Source organism: Triturus cristatus, chromosome 3_2 (genome assembly GCF_964204655.1).
Source record: "Triturus cristatus chromosome 3_2, aTriCri1.1, whole genome shotgun sequence".
NCBI classification, from domain to species: Eukaryota; Metazoa; Chordata; class Amphibia; order Caudata; family Salamandridae; genus Triturus; species Triturus cristatus.
Window position 1 is genome coordinate 935,965,795 of NC_140584.1, and position 15,828 is coordinate 935,981,622.

Below are 15,828 nucleotides of genomic sequence, written 5' to 3' on the forward strand. Positions count from 1 at the left end.
CTTATCTTCAAAGTGAAATGCCAGACCTCCAGCTAAAATAAGTGAATATCGTCACCTGCAGGGGAGTGGTCCTGTGCTTTGGGGCAAACATGGAGGGGAGATATTGCGGCGATTCCGGCCGTTCGAGACTGCACCAGCTCTGTATGTGACTTGTATATCACAGGTTCCTATTTTAATTAAATACCTCCATGCCAATAGGGCACTGACAGTGTGATCTGCATTCCAGCAGAGTACTGGAATTAAAACTTAAAAAAATGAAACAATTACTCTCAAAATACCATACTATAGACATGTATTTCTAGTGAAAAGGAAATATGTTTCAATTTAGCACTGTTTAAAAAGTATTCATTTTGCCAAGCACTTTGAATAAAAAATAGTAATCTGATTACTTTACAGGACAAATAGATTTCAGTAACATGTTGCCTCTTGGGGAAACCTGTGATCATGATGGGCAGCCCTGCTCATAGGTGTTGCCATTCTCTTACTTTCCACATTAGAATTTGAATCCTTTTTGCTTTTCACAGATGCCCATACTGTTTTAGCTAGCTTCTTCCAGAGGAAGCATACATGTAGACACATTCACCCACATATACAGCACGTATATTTTTTTCTACTAAACAAGTTTTAATTTTTATATCAAGAGGTGTGCGAAAAACCAATAGAAAACTTTGAAAACCCATGTAACATTTATTGTTAATAAGTAATTCATTTGTAAAAGCAAAGCTGAGTTTGACACGTGGCCTGCATTCGTGATATATATTTATATATATATATTTATATATAGATTTATATATAAATAGTTATTCAGCATGCAAAAATTGTAGTGATTCCTCATGTTTGGCAAACAAAGAAATTCACACCGGACACCCATATCGAATGCTGATTTTATGTTAACTGTATCAGGCTGGACGAGCCTATTCTTCAGTGGACTTAAAAAAAACGTTTTCAATATGTTCAATTTGGCAAGACTGAATTCTTTGCAGAATTAGTTTCAATGAACTCATTGTTCTTGTTACATATTGCTTTAGGAGGTTCACATCTATGCGTCCATTAATTGCAATCCCTTAATGCATCTGGGACATGTTGATGGTCTTGCAGAGAAGCAAAAGTCTTGCTCATCTTGAAGAGAATAGCAAATATCCCATCACTTGTGTAAGTGTTGACACGTACTCCATACTACGTTGTAGAAATATTGATGTTGCCTAAGTTTGGATCTGAATGCCATGTCCCTTTCACCAAACCAGGACATGGGAAAGCTGCAGTTGCAGAACTCGGTCTGTTTCTGTCCTGTGTTGTACAGTCGACTGCCATAAGCATGTAGGCAACAATCTCACACAAAAAAACACCTGAACATGGAGACATGGTTCTGAATATCACATAATCAAATTTCCAAAAATCGGACTAAAACTAGACACAGATCGTTGTATAAATATGATCTGGGGATTTACAGTTAGAATGTGGATTGTCGACCTCCCCCAAAAACTGTGGGGCGAAATATTTTGTTAATAAACAATAGGTTCTCCCAGGCACTTTATGCAAATTTCACTGGCTCACAGGCTACCCACAGGCAAAAGGCACAGTAAAAGTAGCGAACTTAAAGGTGATAAATGGCCGTATGTTCATGGAGGGGACAGTCATCCGTCCGGCCAGTTTTCTACAGTTCCCATTCCGGAATGATACTGCAAAGAGGATTCTCTGGACAGGGAAAAGCTCTGTGCATAAAGGAATTCATTGGTGGTGTTTAAGTGGGGGGAAGGTGCTTTTCTCTCGCACAGGGATGGGTGAACTCTTTCCCTAGTGAAGGAGGATGGAGGAACCCTTTCTCGACCTTGAGAGTGGGGGAGCTGGTTGTAGACGCTGTAGGGGGAATCACCTGGGGGCTGCGAGCTCTGGCCTGTGATGGTGGGGAGACGCGGCATCATGGTGGCAGCAGTGAAGTGGGTGGGGAAATGCTGGTAGGGCACGGCTTCCATTGTCTGAACGCTATAGCTGGTGTAAGGCGCCACAGAGGTCCACATGTTACAGCTCAAAGGAGGTGGTGGAGGAGGCGGCAAGTCTTCCACGGTGGAGACGCCTGCGATGTCTGGTCCTGAGCTGGAGAACATGCAGGCTTCCCTTTGAGCCACCTCGCTGCGGTAGGATGGGCTCAGCATCTGCTGCTCATACGGAGGTGGAGATCGGAAGTAGTGATCATCACCCACCGAGGATGTAGCCTCCAGATAGGACCGCTTGCAGGAGAGATCCAGGTGTCGTGCACTCTCTGTAATCAAATAGCACATCTTCAGGTTTGGTAAATGCAATATTTTTTTCATATACTTGTATTACATACTTGAAAGAATACTGATCTATTGTCAGTTGTTACAATGCTGGTGTCACTTGAGGAATCTAAATTCATACGCAATACTAATTTGTCAATATAATTCTTTATGAGTGCTATTCAAACACAATATATTTTTGTTTGCATAATTAACTAACTTTTCAAACACCAACATGAAAAAATAATCAAAGAATTTCTTATAGGTATTCAGTAGAAAAAGTCAAGCCAAGTATTTTAATTATCAATATTTTGTTGCTAAGTTCATATTGGCACTGCTGATGCAGATTGTATTTTATCTGGAAGAAATGTATTAGCAAATTTCTCAACCAGGGATGCCCTATAGACAACAGCATCCTCTACCACAAAACCCTTAACAATGACAATGAGCTTGTCAACTACATTCTAATGGACATCCAAGTTGGCACCAACCTTATGAATGATAAAACCCGTGGTAAATGACCCTGCACTTGTCAGCTGCAAACATGTTGATGACTGATACACCACCAATACAGAGGTATTCACCAACCATGTCGTTCCAGGCCCCTCAGACCCAACAACCCCCTCCACCACTCCATATGAGCTACAATTGCTTCCAGCTGGACCATGTATTTCACCAATTAAGGATACATCACAAATCCAGGCCCACATTTTGTAAGAGGCTTCTTCTGAGAACAACAGATTTAGGAAGAAGAATAGGAAGACAACTTGAATGATGCTGAAGAGGAGGTCAACTACTTTGTACTGGAAGATAAGGAGCGTCTACAATGAACAAGAGGAGGAGACATTTTATTACCTACATCCTTCTTACTATAGGCCATATTATGACAATGCCCCAGAAAATATGCAAACTCCATCTTTGGTGTAGGTGCCTCTGCATGCCCTTGATTTGTTAAGAACAATGATGCAGGCTGTGCAAAAGCGCTCTGCGGCAGTTAGCTATCACGTATGAAATTTTAACCTCAGTATCTGCGGGGATTTGTCATACATTCCAGCAACAACCTAGGGCTTCTCCCTTACAGATGTACCACGTGTAAACCAACATAAGGAAAAGGGGAAGGGGTGACAGGAGAAAGAAGATAAGGAAGAACAACAGCAACAAATGAGGGAAAAGCCCTTTCATTTCATCTCAGTCACAGCTCAACCCTAAGGGGAAGAGCTGGGTGGTTTTCCACCATATGACACAGGTAAATTTAACAGCCTAATAGAGAGACTCTTTGGTAAATTTAATTCGCCTTGAAAATAAATCGGCAAAGGGCAATCAAGGCTATTCCCGTTTAGGACTGTAATTAGTAAGGCAGCTCTTGCAAATGAAAAATTCGGCCACTTACACAGTCAATAGCATATTCAGGGAAGAGATGGAGAGCCCTGGCATGTATTCTAAACTAAGCCAAAGGGGACTCTGGTATTATATTCACTTTTCAATGTAGATCCAAGGCACAGGTGATTCTGTCTGAAAAGGGGGGTAATACTAATTTTTAACAGTTGGCTAATGCAGCCATTGGCAAGAGCAGCTAGTGGCACAGTGCCTCTGTTCATCCAGTGGTCTAATCTAAAATCAACATGATGGCAATCTTTGTTTGGCAAGCATATCAATGAGGCATTGCAAGCCACCGTGGTAATAGGAACATTCATTGCAAGTCACCATGACAATATAAGCATGTCATAAGCTTTCCCTTCACTACAAAGGAAGATACCAATACCAGACCTCAAGGAAAAGGCAGTTGCATATAAACCGGGGCTTGAGGCAGTATTGGTAACTTTCCTAAAACAATGGTTAGCAACAAGATACCAAAGAGGTTAGCCAAGATCACAGGCACCTAGTACTACCACAAGCCAATGAGTTGTATCTCTAACCAAATCACGGCAATTCACATGACAGAAGCACATGATTCCTTGGGACGTTCCCCTCTCTCTGCCATGTTGTAGTGAAGCAGGATTGTGAATCGTTTGGGTTTTTAGTAGGACGCTACGTCCTATCAAAGGATGCTAGGCACTATTCTCTTTGAGCATTCTTTGGAATTTGTCACAAAGATTCCACTCTTGTCACACAAATCTTCAGTGTTTCACTAACTGATGATTCCAAGACGATGCCATTGAAATCTTTCAATACCTTTAGCTGACACTACTGCCTGGACATGCATCACAAATGAGAGACCACAGTAGCACAGGCGGTGCTGCACAACGTCTTTCATTAAGGTGATCCTCATTCCTCCCATCCGCTTCATGCTTCAAATTCTGTTTGGTAACTACAACTGAAGTATGTTAATCTTAGTATAATCCACTGCAGGGGAAGAAAAGGTTAGCTGTGTGTTGGTCCTCCATCATAGATCTTTATGCAACCCTTCCTACTCATCTTTTCCTTGTGCTGTATTTGTCACTTGCACCTGCTGGGCGATAATCGCTATGCCTTCAGTGCATTCGCTGGCTCGGCAGATGCACTGAAGACTTTCGGTCCTACTCAGCAAATGTTTCGGTTAAATGAAACAAATCCCTAAGTGGCTGTTGGTCAGCAATTAAACCATCATTTTTTAGCAGATGTCCTACCTCTGCCAACTTCTAAATAAGGCATTGGGTTTGGTGGCCCCAACAACAAATTGGAAAAGCATAGGCAGATGTTCATGGTCTTTAAAGATCTTTCCGTGTTGTAAATTCTTATCTTTACTTCCCCAAAAATATGGACTAGCCACAGGTAGTCATAGCTGTGGGACATTTTGGAACTTGAGATAAAGGCGAGTTACATTTTTAAAAAAGAAGGGTGGTTTAACATAAAAAGTTTTTGGGGATCTTTTACATATGGGTTACAGAAAAAACATATTGTACAGTACTGTAGTAAGTGCCTAGATTGCTTACCCCTTCTTTTCAGGCAATGGTAAAATAGTCCTGAATCTCGCTGGGCAGCAAAGCTGTTGAGTGGCAGGTCCTGGGCATCTGAGGCAGCAAACTGCATATGGGCTCCATTCTCGTACTGGTAATGCTGCAGGCCCTGGTGGTTTCCATGCAGTGAGTTCAGGTCAGCTTTGCCCGATAGCTGCGCATGATGGCTGGACACCAGCCGCTGCCTCATGATGCTTTTAGAAATCACTGGATACTCCTTGCTGAAATGCAGGAAACACAGCCTGGTTAGAAATTGTGAACTCATTGAGTTGAGGACAAAGAGCATGTTCTGAGGAGCGAAGAGACCTGATAACATAGGGTTCAGCACTTGGGTAAAGAGTTTCTAAAACCATGTCATAAGAGCTTGAACTAATGGAGGGGTTCTTGTCAATCAGGGAAAGCTATTTTAATTTGATACTGTTTTAGTCTGGGAGTCGGTGGAGGCTTTTCAAGAGAGGGTTGGCTAATTCTATCTTTTTTTTTAAACCTGTCCCAGTCTCTCTCGATGGTGCAAAAGACTCCATTTTGAACTGCATCTAAATGTTTAAACAGATCATACAATCTGTTTCAGTAATCCTGACCATGTACACCATAAACACACATAATGGTCCGACGGAGGTACACAGTCTCGAGTATATGATCTACTGAATGTGCTGGTGGCCGGCAGCTGCCTATGAGGGATATAGTGTTCATTAGAGAAGTGCTGTTGAGTGCCTGTTTTGTAACCGGTGTATGAGTGGTCAATATTTTGGGGGGATGTTCTACTTTATTTCTGTTGATTGAACATGAAAATAATAAAAAACCTCTTGGACATCTATGATTTTACAATGGGATTACCTAGATAAAAGGTTGTAAGTGCTAAAAAGTGAATTTTAATAGGATGTATAATGATGGCTGCTTAACTTGGCAAAGCGCCCGCTAGCTCATCCTTCCTTGACGCACACGCACTTTAGACTTATTGAAGAGCATAATGCCCAAATGTGAACTTTAACACAATGCATAATGATGGCTATTAGCACTGTTTTATCCATTGAATTATGTATATGAAATTTTTATTGTTATGTGTATGCAATGGTTTTAATTAATCTTACATAATAAAATTATTTACTTACGAATTTACTTAGATAAAAGTACATTTTCAACGTAGTGTCACAGGTTAGTGTTGGGACCTTACACATGCACTGCATGGGATGAAACATAAAATGAAGACAAATTTATGCAATGTATCATATATCATATAAGACTCACTGCTACCTTGGGAGTCTGCCGTGTAGGTGGACGGGGAGAGGGGGTCGCAGATTAATACAAAGTAGCCTTTTAGCCGAATGCACTGGGCTATATTGGCTTTTAAAAGCCTGCTTCTGTATTATTGGCCAGGATTTCTGCTGTACATAAATGGCTAGTGCAACCTTCTGCCGTGCACTATAATGATATTAGAATATTTTGTTATATGAGGCTTAATGTCCGTCTTAAAATCATTCTCTAGGGAGACACAGGGGATTTCAAAGTTCTGTGGCTCTTGGAAGATTTTCCTTCCCTTCTTTCATAGCAGCTGATGTCATTCATGTCAGTTTTTGCCATCCTGCTTACACCTTTGTGGGCGGCCCCAGCTGGAACTGACTTGAGAAAGACTTGAGGCAGGAGTTGTGGAAAGAAGGAATGAGTATGCCTCTCCTTAGTCTCTGCCAAGTTAGGGTTGCCACGTGCCCAGATTTCGAGTGACCGTATTTATAGTTCCAAATTCAGAGGCGCGGTTTTCAGCAATTTTGTTCAGGTTTCCCACTGTTCCTGTGGACCTCGGTCATCTTTATCTTCGCAAAACACCCATGATTAGTCAAAGAAAATAAAAATAGGCCACAGGCCACTCTGTGTACAAGGGTAGTGCGTAATATCTTTAGCCAACAAGTGGCTCATTGTGTAGATGGCAGCTGTCACTTGCAACTGATTACACATAGGACTCTGCAGTAAGTGCATTACCTACCTGAGCTATATTTTCCCTGGGAGCCACTAGATATACATAGATCTTTGTAGCAGGTTCTTGAACCCTTAGCTTCTGGGTCATTTTCATACTGTGGTAACCTTATGGCACCCGTATGGGTGGATCATCCATTGGGCACCAATAGCCTCTTGTCTTTTAGTCAAGGGGACTGCTTTAGGCCACTTCTTTTAGCAGCCAAGGCTGCAAAGTGTTTTAGTTTCATCATAACGGATTGCTAAAACACTTTGTTCAATTCTTATAAAATTTAACTTTTTCATTTTTCAATATTTTTCGACATGGATACCCTCCACGATACCACACTCTGTTTACTTTTCTATGCAAACTTCAATTTGTAAACCCCAATGCATTTCGGATCAAGCATATCCTCCTTCAGGAGAATTAATTCTTATAAAATTAAACTTTTTCATTTTTCAATATTTTTCGAAATGGATACCCTTCACGATACCACACTCTGTTTACTTTTCTATGCAAACTTCAATTTGTAAACCCCAATGCATTTCGGATCAATCATATCCTTCTTCAGGAGAATTTTTAACATAATCCCCAGTCATTTTACAGATCAAACAAAAATATATATATGCCTTAAATACTGTTCTAATGCCTAGATTCATCAACATAACTTCGGCAATACCCGTGAATAAATGCAGTTAAACCTCAGTGGTGGTTTTAAAACTACATCCGTATGAAAATAAATTAACCAAATCACTGCGTTTTTTATTAGTTGTTTGTCCGTGTGTCTCAGTTAAAAAATAAATTCCCCTTTGCATCTCTCATTACTATGAACCGCACCACATGTGAATATTTAGTTAAACCAAAGAGTGCATGTGTACTCAAAATACACCTGTTCATTTTTCAATATTACAAATGGTAATTACAATATTTACTGCTCAAAACTAAAGAATTGCAATCTGCTCATTTATAGTGCGGAAATCGGCAGCGTGCAACCCGTGGAGTGCAGACATCTTCGGCAATAGCGTCTAGACGCTCATATTAGCCCTAATACCCAGCTCGGACCACATGATGAAGTGCTCCCACTATGTACCATTTTGAAGTGGTTAGTGACTTGTAACGTACTCCAATCTGGTGTTTCAGCGGTTGCCATTTTAGAATGGTTAATACACCCTCTATGTGTGCAATATACAGAATTAAATGTGGATATATGTAGTGACTACACTTATGTATATGTCATCTTTATAAACTGACAAATGGCACAACATTATATAAGTGTGGTGAGTTCGGCATCCTGACTGTTGTATGTCAGTCATCTCAGTAGAATTCCTACATTTAAATTAATATACCCAGACAAACTCTTCTTTTTCATATATTCAGATCATTAATATTGCATTCTGATAAGAACTCATATCATTTCGAATTGAGGAGCTCTAACCCTCATGTTGTTGTTTTTTATGTTTTTTTCCCCCAGATATGATAAAAGCCTCCAGCCAGTCGTAGCTCGTATATAAAAAACAACATCAAGGAACAACTGCACCCTCCCATTGTTATAGGGCCCTAAAGTGGATTGTGGATAGATACCATCCGTTGTACTGGTATTACATCTTCAAGATTACTACAGAAATGACGACAACACTTCTTCTCGAAATCACCATTAAATAAACAATGAAGACAGAAATCCATTAATAGATGCTTAAAACCTTCTAACTGTGCAAAAATGGCATCTTTACAGTGCAATCGTACTTCCCCTTGGCTATAAGGGCCTAAAGTGCAAAGTGCTAAGGTGCTAGATTTTTGTCAATATATCCCCCTTGACAAAAACAAATTCCGGACTTTCATCTATAAGGATCCAAAGTGCGATGTGCTAAAGTGCTACATTTTTGTCAATATATCCCAATTATCAAACAAATTCCAAACTGCTAGAAATGTTTGTTGTTGCCCCAACCGGTTTAAAAAACAAAACAATATGAGGGTTAGAGCTCCTCAATTCAATGCACTTTAATGTAAATAGTGTTCGTAATTATGTGTATTAAGAGGCAATCAGGTAATTATGTGTATTAAGAGGTGGAGAGGTGTGGCTCACTGGTTAGAGGCGGCAGACCCGTAAGCAGAGGACAGCCTGGGACCAGGGTTCGATTCCCGACGCGGCAGGGTCGTGGACCAGGGTCAGCGGGCTCGATAATTCTCGCCTCGGTGCCTACTCCAGTCAGGGACCACACTCGGCAACTCTGGGCATTAGCTTGCCTCATCTTCACAATGGCCCCCCCAGACCGCCGGGGATGCTTGGTCGCACCTTAGAGATACCCATTAGGGACCATCTCTCAGGGTGAGCCAGGACGGGTTCCCCAGCGGTCGAAGCGCGGAGATACTCCTTCGGGAGTCGATTCTAGCGCTATATAAACCCACAATTAAATTAAATTAAATTAAATCAGTATTCAAAGCATTTTAATAAATATGGGGAAAACTCATTGTAGTGTTTAAAAGCCAGACTATTAAGTAGTTCTTAATGTATACATGGCTTTGCTAGACTCATGTGGCATGCCGATTAATTTGGGCATGTTCTTCCAGGTTTTACGGGTTTCAGATGACAAATGATCAAGAATGTGTATCAGTTTAAAGTGTGGATTTGTTTCTTATTCCTGACGATCAATTTTTATTATAATGTTGTTATGTCCTTTGCTCTGCTCTACAAAAATAAAAATCATTTTTAAAAAAGAGCTCATATCAAATAAATGCAATGACACAAGCCCATATTCCATTTTCTTGCAAACAACTAATTAAAAAATTCTAAAAAAACAAAACATTTCTATTCAGTTATAGAGGCCCTTAAGTTGTATGGTGTCCAGTTTTTTCATCCAAAATATTTCTATTTGTAATAATTATCTGGTGGTGTCCATGCCCGGTCTTTTACCACTATCTGGCTTCCAGTGAAAGAAAGAGTCAGCTTTAAAGCCCTCTGCGTCGTCCACAAGTCCCTGCAGGGGAACGGGCCACTATTAATCTCGACTATGATCCGCCCCTACAAAGCGAGTAGGAAACACCGCTCGGACGAACTTCACTTAATTGAAGTCCCAAGAATTAAGAGGGCCAAAAGCAGTGGGCGACTTTTTTCCCTCAACGCAGCCAAAGTCTGGAACGCGCTGCCGCTACATCTTCGCAGGGAACCCAGCCACCTTGTTTTCCGAAATCAACTGAAAACACTTCTGTTTCCCTAAGTCTCTCCGTCTCTGATTGCTAGTCATGCTCAGCGCTGGGAGGCCTCCGGGTAGCCATGCTCTATACAAGTGTACTTTTCATTTCATTTCATTTATCTCCAGGATTTGAAAATGTAACTGTGATACGCTGCGTCTTTGATCAGACCAATGTGTTGCCAACGTTGATTTATTCACTTTTCTTCGGATGTTACTTTTATGTTCTGAAATCCATATTTTTTATTTTCTTTCCATTTTGTTACAGATGTCACTGAACTAAATATTTTCTTTGTTTTTTCTTTGGCTGTCAAGGGTTCCCGTATTTGTTAAAGACACTGAAAAGGATCTGTAGGTGGTCAGACCAATCTACAGAGATGGGTTCACTGGTCACTAGGTGTGGCATTCTGAAAATCATAATGTCCAGAGTGGAGCCCTTGCAGTGTGTGGGCTTCTGGCAGTGTTGGTTGAGGTCATTGAGAAATGCAGCAAAGTTGTCAAGAGGATTATTTCTTTCGGAGCAGCAGTGAAGTTTGGCATCACTTAGAAAAAGAATATTGTCTGAGCTGATTAATTTGGCAGTAAAGAATTCAATGCGCTCTTCAATGAAGGAGTTGGTTTGTCTGGGTTGGTTTTAGATAACGTTTTTCATAAAGTTATTAGTGACAGCATGTGAGGAGACTCAAGCGATAAACATTCGAAGGATTGGAAGCGGGTATTATTGTGTTGCTTGGAGCTTAGTGAGTTTCGGTGAATGACTGCTAGCCCCACCTTGTCTGCCTTCCCAGTTGCATATCAAAATGGAATAAATGGGAGACATGAGGAGGGGAAGCACACTGTTTGTAGTATCGTTGAGCCAAGTTTCAGTGAGGACCATGATGTTGATGTAGTATTTAGTGTTCGTGTCTGAGATCTCGAGGCAGTGCTTGACTGCCAAGCAGCAGTTGTACATCATGTAAATGAGGGAAGAACTGGAGTGTTTATGCACTGGTTGTCTGAGAGGTACAGTGGAAATTAGTACAATATTGGGGGCATAGGTTGTAATTTTGGGTGAATGTCTGGTATGAATCATGGGAAATGATGGTGGGGACAGGTAGACCGTTTTGTTTTTTGCCGGTGGCCTGAGTGTCAGAGGATTTGGTGCTTTCTTAACTTTCTACACGTTTGCTCAGGTCATTATCTTTGACTGTAGAGTTTGTCTGTTTGGGTCTGGGAGAGCGGTTGTTCCTGCGGCTTCTGATTGGAAATGACCTATTGTTCTGTGCTGGGTGTTATGAGTACGAGGTGAGACATATAAGCGTGCTACTGACCCGAGAAAAGGCCTAAGTCAGGAGGTCTATTTTCACCATAAGATGCAATATAGAAGAAGGGAGTTCCTTGCAAGGAGGTGAACTGATATACAGAGCAAGGTTGAGGCTTGTAATATTCTTTAGTGATATGCTTCAGACTGAGCTTGTGGTTTTTCAGAGTCAGGAATGTGAGGTGTCGATTGTTGGGTGGTCGAAGTGGAGGGGTAGAATATGTTTGGAAAGTCGAGATGGGGTAGGATACAAGACAGAAGTGATGGGTCTGAGAGTGGGAATGATATTGTCAAGCAAGGCCATGATCTTGTTGTTTGCTTGGAACATGATTTTCCCATTTTTGTGATGGATATAATGCAAGGTTTTGGGGGAGGCTGAATGGAGAAGTACTTTTCACTTTTCGTCCAAAGGGAGTACTTGACATTGCGGTGCAACTAAGTTTTTTTTTTAGGGAGATGGACCATAGGTCGGTGTCATGAATGAAGAGGAGGAAGTTGGTTTTGAGGGCACCTTTTTGCATGCAGTGGTACTGGTCTGCAAAAGGAGTTTCTGAGAAGTTTCTAAAGGTTTTGTTTCATGTTTTTCCTCAATTATTTAGAGAGATCTGGGGGAAATTGTGATCCTGAAAGCATTTCGAAGTCGATGGGGCATTAGGTAGTGTCAATGCCACGGTTAGGAGGTGTATGGAAAGAGCCAGGGCCCAGCATTACTTGTTGTTTTCTGGCAGTGGGCATACCGACACATAGCCTTGCCCTGTGTATGCTAAACAGTGAGGTCCTGCATTTTTTGTATGAGACCAGGATTATTGGAGTCAATCTGACCAGCACAGAAACCTGTGTAGAAGTCCTAATATCTAACCTTCCCAGTGATAGACCAATCAAGCAGGGGTAATTATTGTACACTTACAGTCGCAGAGCACTGAGGCACATGGAGGGGAGCTAAGATAGCACTTTCCATGTGCTAAAATCATGTAAATCTTGGAGCCAAGGGCCCTGTAGTGATGACACAATAGTAGTCTTCTTTCTGTTTGCCTGATTTCTAGGTAATGCGGATATTAATGGGTCTTGAATATAGATTGGCTTTCTTAATGGGGAGCTGGGCATTTGGCCTTCTTTCTTTAGTTGATAGGCCATATGCTGAGCTTGGCAATTGCCCTTTTTAGGTCTCTTCGAGACATTTAGTGAGTGGGTTTTAAAAGTGCAACCAGAGGCTTTTGCTGGCCTCAAGCTTGCGGACACGCGCGCAGCCGCCAGCTTTCAGCGCCTGATCGCGATCAGTTTCACTTTCGCGCGCACACAACTCCTGCTTCTCCCCCACCACAGATTGCTTTCAGATCACTTTAAAGTTTTTTATTTTTTATTTTTTTCAGTTACGTTGTTATGATTGGCGTTAGTTCGCGGTTCATAATTGGCTAATTAAACCTCAGTGTAAAAATCTTAGTTTTTATTTTGAAACTTAAGTGCGTAAAAAAAAAAACTACGGACGGGTTTTCCTTACCGGCACTTGAAAGAAGGAAGAGGATGTTAATGCTTGTGATTGCCTCGTGCATTCTAATTGTGTGGTGAATGTTCACCTGCTAAATGAGCCATCCCGGACTGTTGCAACTCTGGGTCTGAACTCACAGACCACAGTGTGGCTGACATCTGGTGTTTGCTATTAGAGTTTTTGCGTAAGGGTACCAATGTTTTCGGGTATTACAATCTTGGATATGTGTGGGTACTTTTTAAACCTCATCTTTCACATTTGGAAAGTAAGTGTGCCATAATTACTCGTACTTTCGTTTTTCCTTCCCTCTCGGAGAAGACATGCGGCTATAGCTTAAGCTGGATGAAAGCTTGAAATTGACCACTTAAGTAGTGCTTCCTTTGCAACAATAAATACATAAGTGCAGGGTCTAAAGTTTTTCTTTCAAGCCTTCTGTCGGTGCCGTTGCATGCTAAGGTTAGAGAATACTGAGGCTGTCGAGCGTTGATTGCACCTCATGCTATTTTCTTACAACACACTACACTTCTTGTCTGTTATTCTCACTCTTGCATGTGCTTTTTCATCCCTGCTTTCGGCCTTTTCACTATTTTACTCTTTCGCCGCCTCCTTCTTTTCTCCCTTTTCTACCTTTGCCTTTCTTGCTCTGGTTGAAAGTAAGCTGATAAACAATAAATTGCGACCCCCAAAAATAAGTGCTGGTGACCACGATCAGCAACCGCCAGCACAAATGAAGGACAGCTCGAAAGTCATTAGTATCTCCCTAGTTAGTGCTGATGACTAGGGCGTCACTATGTTGGTTACACTTACAGAAGCACTGCTCATCGAACCTGGTTTAGGGAGCAGGAAGCGATGCATTTAATCCTCAGGGCATGGCATCCGTTAGCTTTGGGCAGCCGACTGGCTGGAATATTTGTTGTATTATATTTTCTTACTACTCACCCCTTAGGTTTTTGGTTGGCATATTTGCTTGATTGTTTTCCTGGGGTGCCCTACTTGAGCTTATGGTTTGGATGTTTGTTTCATTCAGTTGTCTCAAGACTCCTCCATTGAGAGGCGCGCACCAATGGGCTGCATCTTGTGAACTAGGCTGGTGCTGGGTATACATCAACCGTTTTTTATGCTTGCTTGATCCCAAAATTTGGTGACCATTGTACACATAACACAACCACCATCTGCCTGTTTTTTGTCTATTTTAAAACACAAATTTTATCGGGTTTTTGCCAACAGTATCACCCAGTCGGGCCAAGTACAAACATCTTATGCCGCATGATGAAATGTGTATCTTTATCCCCAACAAGGAGACCAAAAAATACATACACTTGTGCACAGTGAACTTCTAGTACCCCCTCCCCCACCCCGATGCAGCTTCCAAAGTCTCATACAATTGTGGTCTAATGAGTCTGCGCAACCCCCTGAACATCCTGACCATATTGTCTTATTTCGGCATCCAATAATTTTTTTGTCTATTTTGATTTGTCACCCCGACCACTGAATATATTTCTTCTATAGCCTGTTTCATGTTCGTCTAAAATGGGAATTCGAGAGTATCAAGGGAATTGTGTACCTAACTAGTACAATTGAATGAGAGGATTGTGTACTTAACTAAAACGATCAATTTGTGAAATTTATTTTTTTCACTGACTAAAAATATGATTCTGTATACGAAATAGAAAGAGTTGCCAAATACTCTGCTATTGTGATTTCATAGTGAATTGGTTGGGTGCATCTTGGGCTGGTGCACCAGTTCAGCAGTTGAAAGGTGTGTGAGTTTTCATTGCTTAGGCCCATGATGGAGTTGACCTTAGAATAAGGTGTCTCAATCGTGACACATGTTTTTTTCCCCAGAGCATGTGCTCTTGCATCTTCTCAAGGATGCTCATAGTCATAACTCTTCCTGTGAGATATTCACTTATTCTTCCCAAAGAAAACCATTTTTCATCACCCTTGGTGCTCCAAGACATTGACGTAAAACAAAGCTATCCATATATTTGAAGCCCACGCTTATGTCTGTCCTTTCCAACAGTGGCTGGCAGCCCGATTATCCTTCTCTATGTACATGGTGTGTGGCACCACAATGCGCTACCCATCCTAAACTGATCGTACGACTGACTGTGTATGCGGGTGCTCTTCAAGTTCTAGCTCTCTGTGAAAACCCACATGAAAGTGGTTATTAGGACTAGCTTCTGTCAGCCTAAAGCACAGTTTCCCTTTCTCGCACGGGCGCATAGAGTCCAGGCCGCTATCACACTTGTTCTGCCCCATTTGAACTATACTCCAAGTGGCTGATAAACTGACTTTAATAAGCCAAGAATGCTGCAGCCAAATTGCTGCCATCAATAACATGTTATGTTATGTTAGAGATTTATAAAGCGCCTGGTTACTCCAATTCGGAGTGTCCCCGCGCTGGATTCCAACTGAAAGCCTGGTGAGAGAGCCAACTAGAAGCTGACTAGTGCCCTAATGATTGTCTGAAGAAAACAAGTTTTCAGATTTTACCTGAATAGAACTTCAGAGGGTTCTAGTCTGAGATTTAGAGGGAGCAAATTTTAGAGTTTGGCTTCCAAAAAACGAAAACACCTGCCACCTAGACATACTCTACGAATTTTAGGGATTACCGTCCAAACATAAAGCGCAACGTGTGTATGAAAGCACACTTTCATACCTTGTAGCATCTTCTTGGTGCAGTATAACAGTTCTTAACCAACTCAGTGC

The 15,828-nt window shown here is 41.5% G+C and overlaps 1 protein-coding gene across 5 annotated transcripts in view; it reads right to left on the bottom strand.

Annotated features, from left to right (window-relative positions):
* Nucleotides 1-874: 874 nt before the first annotated feature.
* The window catches only part of TBX4 (T-box transcription factor 4), a 722,013-nt gene continuing 707,059 nt past the window's right edge, over nucleotides 875-15,828 (bottom strand). For all 5 annotated transcript variants that reach the window (XM_085649426.1, XM_085649425.1, XM_085649428.1 and 2 more), the window contains 2 exons: nucleotides 5,168-5,412; nucleotides 875-2,260 (listed from right to left, as the gene is read on the bottom strand). In XM_085649426.1, the coding sequence (XP_085505552.1) occupies nucleotides 1,635-2,260; nucleotides 5,168-5,412 (871 nt within the window). In that variant the 3' untranslated portion in view covers nucleotides 875-1,634. The remainder of the gene's footprint in view (nucleotides 2,261-5,167; nucleotides 5,413-15,828) is intronic.